At 38.9% G+C, this 13,060-nt stretch overlaps 1 protein-coding gene across 1 annotated transcript in view; it reads right to left on the bottom strand.

Annotated features, from left to right (window-relative positions):
• ehd3 (EH-domain containing 3) overlaps window positions 1–12,233 on the bottom strand; it is a 29,543-nt gene extending 17,310 nt beyond the window's left edge. Inside the window, exons 1-2 of the mRNA XM_061929917.1 lie at window positions 11,323–12,233; window positions 1,733–1,909 (exon numbers count right to left, since the gene is read on the bottom strand). Coding sequence (XP_061785901.1) covers window positions 1,733–1,909; window positions 11,323–11,549 — 404 coding nt within the window. The 5' untranslated portion in view covers window positions 11,550–12,233. The remainder of the gene's footprint in view (window positions 1–1,732; window positions 1,910–11,322) is intronic.
• Window positions 12,234–13,060: the final 827 nt, after the last annotated feature.

Below are 13,060 nucleotides of genomic sequence, written 5' to 3'. Positions count from 1 at the left end.
ACCTAACCAAAACTTACATATAATAACTTCCCTCAATGAAACACATTTTACATGCTGTAAGCTGAAGCGCTAGCACTTTCATATTTCACAGAAAATGTTCTTTTCTCAACCGTCATCTTTTTGATGAAGACAGACAAAATAAAATAAAAAGAGCCCAAACAAATTTGAAAATCGCGTGCGAGGGTATCTTAAAAGTAAACAAACATTTGTCGCAGGGTTGATGACGAAGCGAGACTCATGTGTATTTTCAACACTTTTCCATGGCGCTAGATTCTAAGGGCCAAAGGGGAGGTTTAAGACAAAGGGGCAATAGGTAAGAGGGAGAATTTGGATCGAGCCTAAGGGCATGTCCTAACAGTAACGTTTACGACAAAGAAATGTGCTTGGATTTGTGCGTGCACACACTTTAATAGATCAAAACATTTTCTTGCACATGTAGTTTTCTGGACTTAAATGTAGCCTATTTTTAGTAGGAAATACAAGCAACTCTTAATACATGAGGCTCCTGATCTACGAAAGGTTTGCGTGTACTAAAACACGTGCAGGCTTGTTAGCAGACGCAAAGCTGATTTACTAAACGTGTGCTCAATAAGAGACACGATCCATTTAGCGTGTTTGTCTTCATGAATATGCAGAATATATGCCGATTCTCAGAACACCCAAAATACTGGGAGGAGAAGATGCAAATATAATTACTGTATTTAGTACAAACCGTGTGATTTATCAAGAATAAAACTCAACAGCGTGCGTTATTTTGTGTCTTTATTTAGAATGTCTGAAAAGTATGTGCAAACTGACATAGTTACACACGTGGCTGTGAGAAAGGAGAGGATTGTGCTGCAGCTCCATCCTACTATGCTTGCCGACATACTGTATAGACTGTGAAAAATAAAAATATTAGACATACTGTCTATTCAGCAATATACTTCTATAATTTTATAGCTACATGCTGGATGACAGGGGGCTGATTAAAACAATTGTTTCTTGATGTCGACAGGCGAAAGAAAATAAACAAAGCTGAATGTAGCTGTTGTGTAGCAGTTAGATCCTAGTAGGCTATAGCTCACTATGTTTACCTTTTGTAAATTACTTGACTGCAATACAAGAAAAGACCAACTTTATTGGATTTTTGCTTATTGATTATTGCTTATTGGAAGACATTACATGTTAACTGGCTGTCCAGCTTGGCACAAGTAAACACACTGCAGGACTGCTTGTATCGGACAGTATATCTGAAAGTTTAATGCAAGGCAGCCGATACTGTTTTTTGCTGATATCAGACCGATATCAATATTGGATCGGGACACTCCTGCTTATTAGTGCACCATGTTCCTATAAAGTGAGTATTAAAATGTATTGATGCAAATACTGAATTAAATTATCTGACCCCTTTAAGTCCCGCTCCCTTTTGGATTTCATAGAAAGATGTGAGCGTTGAACTTAAAACGACTTGGATGGAGAGCGCTACAAAACAAACAAAAACATGTCTTGCATTCATTTGAGCGAGGACAACACATAGTCACAAAAGCAAAAGTGAATTTAAAATTTGTTTTCTTTTCAAGTGTGGTATTACAGACACACGCACATGCGACACACATGACACAGCCTGACCGGTGGAGGGAAATTCAATCACACAGGAATGTAGAACCATGCTGTGGATTCTCACTTTCTCGCGCTTTCCACCTCCTTCCCTCCCTAAATGGGCGTCAGAATGAGGAGGAAGAAGGCATACCTGTTGAGGAAGGCATTCCCAAAAGCGTTCAGCTTTCTGAAGGGTTTCTTGGGGTCCACGACCAGGGCGTTGCCGGGCACCACGCCCTCGTTGTCGCCGTGCATCACCGCGATGAAGGAATCTGTTGTGGGTTCGGGGCCGATGCGCATGCCGGGAAAATCCTGCTCCAACAGGTAGCTGTGGGCGAAGTGAGGCGTTCAATGACAAGATGTTGCAGATAAAACAACGTGAAAACTATTAAAACAACGTTCCAAAGTCACCAACAAGCAGTGCAGTTGATTTCAGGCACTTTTCAGCACCCTTCGCTTGTCTTTTGTTTTAATAACCACTTATGTAGTCTACAATCAAGTATAAGATACTATTTTCTAATATGTCATTTATAATATCTAATATCCTATTTTACCTCAACCTAATATGTGTAATGACATTTTTACTGAGCATGTGTCGCATTACTGATTTTTGTGATGTGATGCTTCTAGACAGAATTTGTGGGAAAAGGGATTTGGTTTTGCAACATAAATGATAAATGGGTTGTACTTGTATAGCGCTTTTCTACCTTCAAGGTACTCAAAGCGCTTTGACACTACTTCCACATTTACCCATTCACACACACATTCACACACTGATGGAGGGAGCTGCCATGCAAGGCGCTAACCAGCACCCATCAGGAGCAAGGGTGAAGTGCCTTGCTCAGGACACAACGGACATGACGAGGTTGGTACTAGGTGGGGATTGAACCAGGGACCCTCGGGTAGCGCACGGCCACTCTCCCACTGCGCCACGCCGTCCCTAACATCTACGGTTTCAAAATGTGTGTAAACAAAAAAACATGGCTGACGGCTACAATAAGCTTGTATGTGACAAAGACGATCATTATTTTTTGTAAATAATACCATGCATAAACTCTTTTATAGCGTATTTAATTCATATATTTGGATACAAATATAGTTGCCTTTATCTGCCCTCGACAGTTGTTTCTGCTCATAGTCAGCAGTGCAGGGGAGTTTGTCTACTATTTTAATGCAGGAAATAACCAGGCATTGACTCATGCTCTGCTTTACAATGTCACAGGATATGTTGGAATTCATGCATCACTGAACCACAGCTCCCCAATGCCGGCAGCACTCATGCAGCTCCAAACCATTCAATAGCTTGACTGTAGGCATGACACAATTATCTTGCTAGTCACATGTGTAATTTATCTGCTTCATAATGTCACAGTACATGCTTGAATACATCCAACATGCTCCTCAAGGAACCACAGCTCCTCTAGTACCAGCAGCATTTGTGCACGCTACCACTGCCATTCTTGACTGTAGACATGAGACATTTATCTTGCTACTCACTTGTGTTGTTTATCTGCTTCTCAATGCCACAGTACATGTTGGAATACATCCAACAGGCCCCTCAGTGAACCGCAGCTTCTCAACACCCGCAGCATTTGTGCATCCCCGAACTGTGAAGCTACCACCACCATGTTCGACTGTATCTTGTACCTAATGGTGTTGTTTATTTGCTTTACAATGTCACAGTGAATAGTGGAATACACTCAATAGGCCCCTCAATGAATTGCAGCTCCTCCAGTACCGGCAGCATTCGAGCACTCTTAACACCACCGTGCTTGACTGTAGGCACGACACAATTATCTTGCTACCAGTTTGTGTTGTGTGTCTGCTTCACAATGTCACAGTGCATGTTGGAATATATCCAATAAGCCCCTCACTGAACCGCAGCTTTCTAGTACCAGCAGCACTCGTGCAAGCTACCACCACCATACTTGACTGTAGGCATGACAACAATTATCTTGCAACTCACGTGTATTGCCAGCTATTCAGACAACAACTGTGTGTTGACAGTCCATCTATACATGCAGTACACTGACTACTCTAAAATACACCCAAGTTAACTTTCTATATTACACAGAGTAAAGTCTTTCCTTGGTAACCTGGGACAGATGGCTCCTGGTGGCTTTAAAGGTTATGTCTAATCCCTAGTAGAAAATCCCAATTGAAACTAATGCTCTTTAGTGACAAGATGTTTTAAGTCAAAGAATAAAAGTCCGTAAACAAACCACAGCACAGTTAAAATGCATCGCTTGAAACAATCTCATCTGTGTGGTATCCCTTCAGTCCACAGCAAAAAATATTTGGAAGAACTCCACTCAGCGTGTTTAGATGTGCGGCTGCTAATGATGCAATAAAACTCTCATGGCTTTGGCCGGTTATGTAAACTACACTTATTTTTTGTATTATTCTTTATTGCAGAGGGCACATTAAAACACTGTTCAAGAATTTTCCTGATTATTTTTTTATGATTAAAATACAATAAAATATTTTTTATTACAAATATATATTAATACTAATAAGTATATGTAAGAAATGTGGCAAGTTATGTCAGCTGCAAGTCACTGTTGGGTTCTTTTAGAGGACGTTTAAAATAATTTTCTACTAAAAATATATATACATACAGTTGTGGTCAAAAGTTGACATACACTTGTAAAGAACATAATGTCATGGCTGTCTTGAGTTTCCTATAATTTCTAAAACTCTTATTTTTTTGTTATAAAGTGATTGGAGCACATACTTGTTTGTCACAAAAAACATTCATAAAGTTTGGTTTTTTTATGAATTTATTATGGGTCTACTGAAAATGTGACCAAATCTGCTGGGTCAAAAGCATACATACAGCAATGTTAATATTTGGTTACATGTCCCTTGGCAAGTTTCACTGCAATAAGACGCTTCTGGCAAGCTTCTGGCTGAATTTTTGACCACTCCTCTTGACAAAATTGGTGCAGTTCAGCTAAATGTGTTGTTGTTTCTTCAGCATTGTCCACACGTTTAAGCCAGGACTTTGGGAAGGCCATTCTAAAACCTTTATTCTAGCCTGATTTAGCCACTCCTTTACCACTTTTGATGTGTGTTTGGGGTCATTGTCCTGTTGGAACACCCAATTGCGCCCAAGACCCAACCTTTTAGGTTGTCCTGAAGAATTTGGAGGTAATCCTCCTTTTTCATTGTCCCATTTACTCTCTGTAAAGCACCAGTTCCTTTGGCAGCAAAACAGGCCCAGAGAAAACAACATACCACCACCATGCTTGATGGTAGGCCTGGTGTTCCTGGGATTAAAAGCCTCACATTTTCTCCTCCAAACATATTGCTGGGTATTGTGGCCAAACAGCTCAATTTTTGTTTCTTCTGACATCACATGGACAAAGACAAGACCTTATGGAGGAAAGTTCTGTGGTCTGTGGGGACGGTGTGGCACGGTTGGGAGAGTGGCCGTGCCAGCAACCTGAGGGTTCCTGGTTCAATCCCCACCTTCTACCAACTTCATCACTTCCGTTGTGTCCTTGAGCAAGACACTTCACCCTTGCTCCTGATGAGTCGTGGTTAGGGCCTTGCATGGCAGCTCCCGCCATCAATGTGTGAATGTGTGTGTGAATGAGTGAATGTGGAAATAGTGTCAAAGCGCTTTGACTACCTTGAAGGTAGAAAAGCGCTATACAAGTATAACCCATTTACATTTACATTTAGATGAAACAACAATTTAGATGTTTGGCCACAATACTCAGCAATATGTTTGGAGGAGAAAAGGTGAGGCCTTTAATCCCAGGAAAACAATACCTACCGTCAAGCATGGTGGTGGTAGTATTATGCTCTAGGCCTGTTTTGCTGTCAATGGAAGTGGTGCTTTACATAGAGTAAATGGGACAAGGAAAAAGGAGGATTACGGTACCTCCAAATTCTTCAGGACAACCAAAAATCATCAGCCCGGAGGTTGGGTCTTGGGCGAAGTTGGGTGTTCCAATAGGACAATGACCCCAAACACACGTCAAAAGTGGTAAAGGAATGGCTAAATCAGGCTACAATTAAATTAAAGTTTTAGAATTGCCTTCCCAAAGTCCTGACTTAAATGTGTGGACTATGCTGAAGAAACAAGTCCATGTCAGAAAACCAACAAATTTAGCTGAACTCCACCAATTTTGTCAAGAGGAGTGGTCAAAAGTTCAACCAGAAGCTTGCCAGAAGCTTGTGGATGGCTACCAAAAGCGCCTTATTGCAGTGAAACTTGCCAAGGGACATGTGACCAAATATTAACATTGCTGTATGTATACTTTTGACCCAGCAGATTGGGTCACATTTTCAGTAGACCCATAAAAAATGTATAAAAGAACCAAACTTGTGTTCCAGTCAATCTATCACAAAACAATAAAAGTTGTAGAAATTATTGGAAATTCAAGACAGCCATGACCATATGTTCTTTACAAGTGTATGTCAACTTTTGACCACGACTGTATATGTATTTATACATTCATATCATGTTAATTTTGTTTTGTTATACTCTACAGTTAAATTGGTACATACTTCTTTTTTTTTTTTTTTTAAATAAGTCATGTGCTTGAACTTATCTTTTTTTGAAAATAGATATAAATATCTTAAAATTTAACTATGCAAAATTATTGAAGACACTATATTAGAAACGTTTTTTATTTTATAAGTTTGATATTGCCATTAGTTTCCTTTCCCCTGCCTCCACAGTCTATTTTTACAGACTAAGGTTACTTAAAATTATTTTCTTGTCCAATAATTTATCCGGAGTACAAGTTGTACATCATGTCTAACATGTAAACACTGGCCTGCGTGTAACTTACGACCTTAAAGCCAAGGGATTGCTGTCAGCATTTTAAGTGCAAACAGATGTAAGGATGGTCGTCTTTTTTAACGTCTATACCATAAACACTTTGCTGAAGCGCAAGCGGTGCCTGGTGGAGCCATCACCAGCCCTCCTGCCGACACGTGTAAGAACAACGCACATGTACGGTTGCGTACCACCTTAAAAGTGTTTGATAACACCTCACATTTATCACTTTTCCTTCCCTTCTCAGTTTGTGTTCTGCTACAAATGAAGCTTTCAACCCCAAAAAGATTCACTGGAACGCAACAATGGAGCATCTGCTAGGACTGCTGTTAATGTAACAATTCAAAACCTCAATTTATCACTTTTATTTTGATAAATTTATACTTTTTTAGGTGTTGGCACCATGACAACCAAAAAAATTGACCAATAAATGAACTTCAGACTATTAGCTGACAGGCCAATGTCAAAAACAATTATAAGATCACTTTGTAAAGTGGAAAAATACATTTTGGGAATAATGGCGTGAACAACCTGAAAAGCCGAAGCCAAACAGAAATGCTAACAGTTAGAACGTTAGCCAGACAACGTCACCAAAATATGCGACTCTTCGGTCTACACCTGCAAAATGAGCAAAAAAAAGCTTGCTTGGTAACAGCATGCGTGAAGTAACAAATATTTGACTCCGATGTGTATACCTACTCAACAAGTTACAAAGTTAGCATGCTAACTGTTAAAATGTTAGCATGCTAACTGTTAACATTTTTGCATGCTAACAGGTAACGTGTCAAATAACAAAAAATTTGACCCTAAATGCTAAAATGCTAGCATGCTAACAGTTAACATGTTTCAGGTAACAAAATATTTGAATTTGAGGTGTATACCTGCAAAATTAGCTGAAATGCTGGCATGCTAACAGTTAACATGTTTAAGTAACATATTTGACTTTGAGGAGTATGTCTGTACAAATAGGTAAACAACTTGCATGGCAATGTTATATGCTAGCTCTTTAGCTAATTTTGCAGGTATACACCATCAATACATCCATCCACAGATGAATGTGTCAAGTAATCGATTGTGTCAGTAACTTGAGGGTTGGAGATTCGATACCAGCTTGCGCCATCCTAATCATGGCCGTTGTGTCTTGGATTTATATATATGTATATATATATATATATATATATATATATATATATATATATATATATATATATATATATATATATACATACATACATATATATATATATATATATATATATACCGTATTTTTTGGACTATAAGTCGCAGTTTTTTCATAGTTTGGCCGGGGGTGTGACTTATACTCAGGAGCAACTTATGTGTGAAATTATTAACACATTACCGTAAAATATCAAATAATATTATTTAGTTCATTCACGTAAAAGACTAGACGTATAAGATTTCATCGGATTTAGCGATTAGGAGTGACAAATTGTTTGGTAAACTCATAGCATGTTCTATATGTTATAATTATTTGAATGACTCTTACCATAATATGTTACGTTAACATACCAGGCACGTTCTCAGTTGGTTATTTATGCCTCATATAACGTACACTTATTCAGCCTGTTGTTCACTATTCTTTATTTATCTTAAATTGCCTTTCAAAGGTCTATTCTTGGTGTTGGGTTTTATCAAATACATTTCCCCCCAAAATGCGACTTATATATGTTTTTTTCCTTCTTTATTATGCATTTTCGGCCGGTGCGACTTATACTCCGGAGCGACTTATAGTCCGAAAAATGCGGTATATATAAAATATTGGAGTCTGAGGTGTATACCTGCAAAAACAGTTCAAAGACTAGCAAGATAACCTTTGCATGCTAGCCTTTGCAGGTACTGTTTACACCATCTATAAATGGGTGAATGGTGTATACCTGCAACATGTTAGTATGCTAACAGTTAACATGTGTTAAGTAACTTGACTTTGAGATGTATTCCTGTTAAAATACATAACACGCTAGCATGTAAACATTACGTGCTAGCTTTTTAGCTCATTTTGCAGGTATACACCATAAATTCATCCATCCATGAATTAATGTGTCAAAAAACAAAATATTTGACTCTTAGGTGTATACTTGTAAAAATAGGTTAAAAGTTAGCATGCAAGCCTTTGTGGGTATAAATAAACCATCCATGGATGGATGGATGGTTTATACCTGCAAAATTACCTAAAAAGCTAGCATGCAAACATTAGCATGTTAACATGCTAACAGTTAGCATGTGTCAAGTAGCAAAATATTGACTCTGAGGTATACCTGCAAAAATTAGCTAAAAAGCTAGAACATGACTTACATTATCAAGGAGCATTTTGACTTTGGAAAGATTTGAATCGGTGGAGAAATGTGGACGTATTAAACAATTTTAACTAGAATAAGTGTTATGGAAAAGTGGGAAAACCAGGAAAACCTGAAATGTTTTGGACACCAAAGAATAAACCCTGAATGTTCTGAATAAGTGGAATGTTTGGTGGTCGAATGGTTGAAAAATGGGAGCAGTATTTTGAGGGGAAAAATGGTGGAAACAGTGATACTGAAAAGTGGGAATTTTGGGAAAAGGAGGACTTTTTGGAACTTTAAAAATTCTTAAGTTTAAATGTCATAAATTATTTGAATGTGTTGATGGTGGAATGTTTTGAATTGGTTGAGAAATGTGACATTTCAAAAATTTTCTTTTAATTTTGAATGGGAATAAATGTACAAAAAAATGTGGTCATCTTTGTAAAATAAAAAAAATGGTAGTGTCTGTGAAATTTTTTATTTAAAAGTGGAATAGTTTGTGTGGGAGAGGAAGCGGACAAAAAAAGGCCGCAATACTAATTTGAATACGATATGTGTGAATGTTGTTTGCTCTTACAAAAACAATTAATTAACCTTAAAAATCTATTTATAGTAATATTGCTTTGCACTTCCTTGTCAGTGGAGCTGTGGCTTGCTGTAGAAAGGCAACAGCTCCCGCACCCCCTGCACTCCTTTACAGTGAGGAAGGAGAACTGTCATTGTATGACATCATCTGCAATTTGTAGTTCGATTAGCAAGAAAAACACTGTCACATTGTTGCTGAAGACCAAATTAGATAGGCTGTAGAAAGTCGAAATGCTTAGTAAATGTTTCTGCAAACATATATGAGCGACGTGCTGATAATCTGAAACAAGTACTCGCCATAACTTACAAAATAAGCTCATGGTAGCCTCATGTCAGGTTTCTGCCCTGCATTTGATCAGAAAATGTGCAAATTCAGCAATTTTTACTTAAAATGTTTAAAATGATTGGAATGATACATAAAATAGATATATAACACAATTCAATTCATTTGATGTGATCATTATTATTTTTTTTAATTTTTCATTTCTCTCCCCATACAGTACATCCCTGCGTCCCGGCTATAATTAAAGCATTTACGGTTTTTGTACAATTTTGTAATGACATTTGTAAATAAATACACCGGAGAGTGATGGAATGATTAGCACGACAGCGGTTGTTGTGACCGAAGGTTAACTCTGCCTTTTGGAAATTCCTCACTGTCGCGTTACAATGTCACTGCTCAGTATGCTGACTGGTGGCAGGCGGGTTGGGGGCAGGGGGGCGGCGTTCAAGGGGATTTTCGCAGGGTGCTAGTAAAGGAGTAATGAAGAGAGAGAAAGAAAGAGAAGGAAGGAGTAGGGAAGACGACAATCAGGAAGTCACTAAGAGCATCCTCTCTGTCTTCAAACCACTAATTAGGCTGCCTTGGCGAGTCTGTGCATGTGTCAGAGGCCTGACACCAATCTGCTAATATTGTATCTTCCTGTTAGACGACCCCTATGTGCGTTCTTCAGCTATAGGAATGATGGAAACTGATTTAATCTGTTCCAGGGTCAAACTCCTGCCATCGTGAAACCTGTATTAGCCCTACAGGACATGCTTAAAGTAACATTTTGACATTTTTAACAGCCCAAAAAAGTGTGGAAAGACGTTAACTCCTGATGTTCCAAGTGACAAACATACATAGCGACCACCACGTGTGCCTGGGAGGGAAATCTGTTTATGTGAAGACTAAGCACAGCTGACGTGATGTGGAAAACACAACAAAAATAGGCAATCTAGCTTTGATAACAAGCATGTCTCTTCACATTGGTTCACGTGACTTAAAGTTAAAAAGTTAAAGTACCACTGATAGTCACACACACACTAGGTGTGGTGAAATTACTCTCTGCATTTGACCCATCCCCATGTTTGCCCCCTGGGAGGTGAGGGGAGCAGTGAGCAGCAGCGGTGGCTGATGCTGAGTGCCAAACAGGGAGGTAACGGGTCCCATTTTTATAGTCTTTGGTATGACTCGGCCAAGGTTTGAACTCACGACCTACCGATCTCAGGGCGGACACTCTAACCACTTCCCTCCACACTTACACAGTTTTTGGGGGTTAAAAAAAGCGAAAGAAAAATCCATTAACCTCCAAAATGTGTTTTTTTGGTGCTCTTGTGTTGTACACTTTTTTTTATTACATTTAAACACAAAGGGCTTTAATACTGTAGAGAAGCCTCTCTCAAGTGACATTCCCTAAACATCCTGCTTGGGGTCAGTTTGAATAGACATCATTCAAATGTCCATTTTGGTGACATTCCTAAGACTTTCTGTGCCTTTAGGGACCGTCACACATCTGGCAAATCCAACTGTTGATCTTAAATTTTTTTTTTTTTTAAATACATTTTACAATAAAAATCTGGCAGTTCAGCCAGGTTTTTTTTTTAACTATGAAATCTACTGATTTTTTTTGTTGCTGTTGGGATTTATGCCCTGAAAGACAACAAACTCTAAAATACAAAAAAAAAAAAAAAATTAAATAGCTGCCTTTAAGTTACTCCACTGGACACTTTAATAATAATACACAATTCTACCTTTACAAAGATAACACGAAAGAGAGCGTGTGTGTGCATGGGAGTTCTTCTCACCGTATGAAGCTGGTCTTGCCCGTGGAGTACTGACCCACCAGCAGGACCATGGGCTTGTTGTCAAAGTCTGCATCCTCCAAGGCCGGCGAGTGGAACTCGTGGAACTTGTAGCTGTCCTCGAGAGGCAGCAGCTTAGTCTTGTAGAGCTTCTTCAGGCCTTCGCTGACCGTCTGGAAGACTTCAGGCTCCTTCTTCCTGCGGTCATCGCTTCCCAGCCAGCTGAACATGGTGGAGGCTCTTCTACTTCTTCTTGGCTTTTTCTGCGGGAGTCCTAATCTTTGAGGTCAAGGGTGCGTCTCCTCATATACGAGGCATTTAAAAAAAAGTAAAAACTCTGATCAAACAAAGAACTAAGTTGTTTAACTGCAGTCACTTCAAGGGTTAGTTTTAGCCTTTATCTCTATTTTAATCTATTTAAGCTAGATCATTTCTGGAACAGAACATCAACTAGTAGACTCACTGTTGTTTCATGGGTGCAGGTTGTGGTTCTAAGCTGTAATTGGGATTCTGTTTTGAAAAAACTACTCATAAACCAGACTGTGTTGTTAATTAGAGACAATAAACTAATTGCATTGCCTTCATCCGGGTTCTTCCAGACTGTAATGATCAAAAAATGACTTTTGCTCTTCAATTTGATTCAAAACCAAATATTGATGAATAATACCGCTAACGGGCCGAGGGCGAGCACAGGAATCCCGTCAATGATGCTCTGCCAAGCTTCGTTATCCTCCTTTCAAACAAAACCGGAAGCAATCAAGATGCTCACAGGCCGAACGATTATTTTAATCGTTTAGGATAAAAGTTAAAGAGGACATAAACACCCGCAAGATGAGCCGTTGGTGAGTGAGAGCAGCTGGTATATCCTCTCCTCAGCAGCTCCTATTTAAATGCCGACTCGCTGCTGCGAAACCCGAGTCCTACCGGAAGTGGACCACAGGCGGCCAATGGTCCCTCCCAGTGATGCGGCAGCTGGGTGGAGCTGAGAGAGAAGTGCGCCATCTAGAGGCGAAACGGCACTTTACATTAATGTAACAGCAAGATTGATGGTTTTCAATGCGCGCTATGTAGGAATATGTATATTTTTAAACAACATAACGATTATTACGGTTAAAAAAAAAATATATATAATATATATATATATATATATATATATATACATATACACACACAGGTAAAAGCCAGTAAATTTGAATATTTTGAAAAACTTGATTTATTTCAGTAATTGCATTCAAAAGGTGTAACTTGTACATTATATTTATTCATTGCACACAGACTGATGCATTCAAATGTTTATTTCATTTAATTTTGATGATTTGAAGTGGCAACAAATGAAAATCCAAAATTCCGTGTGTCACAAAATTAGAATATTACTTAAGGCTAATACAAAAAAGGGATTTTTAGAAATGTTGGCCAACTGAAAAGTATGAAAATGAAAAATATGAGCATGTACAATACTCAATACTTGGTTGGAGCTCCTTTAGCCTCAATTACTGCGTTAATGCGGCGTGGCATGGAGTCCATGAGTTTCTGGCACTGCTCAGGTGTTATGAGAGCCCAGGTTGCTCTGATAGTGGCCTTCAACTCTTCTGCGTTTTTGGGTCTGGCATTCTGCATCTTCCTTTTCACAATACCCCACAGATTTTCTATGGGGCTAAGGTCAGGGGAGTTGGCGGGCCAATTTAGAACAGAAATACCATGGTCCGTAAACCAGGCACGGGTAGATTTTGCGCTGTGTGCA

This window comes from Nerophis lumbriciformis, linkage group LG34 (assembly GCF_033978685.3).
Source record: "Nerophis lumbriciformis linkage group LG34, RoL_Nlum_v2.1, whole genome shotgun sequence".
In the NCBI taxonomy this organism is placed as follows: Eukaryota; Metazoa; Chordata; class Actinopteri; order Syngnathiformes; family Syngnathidae; genus Nerophis; species Nerophis lumbriciformis.
The sequence above is the reverse complement of the archived record's forward strand: the minus strand, read 5'-3'. Positions and strand labels throughout refer to the sequence as shown.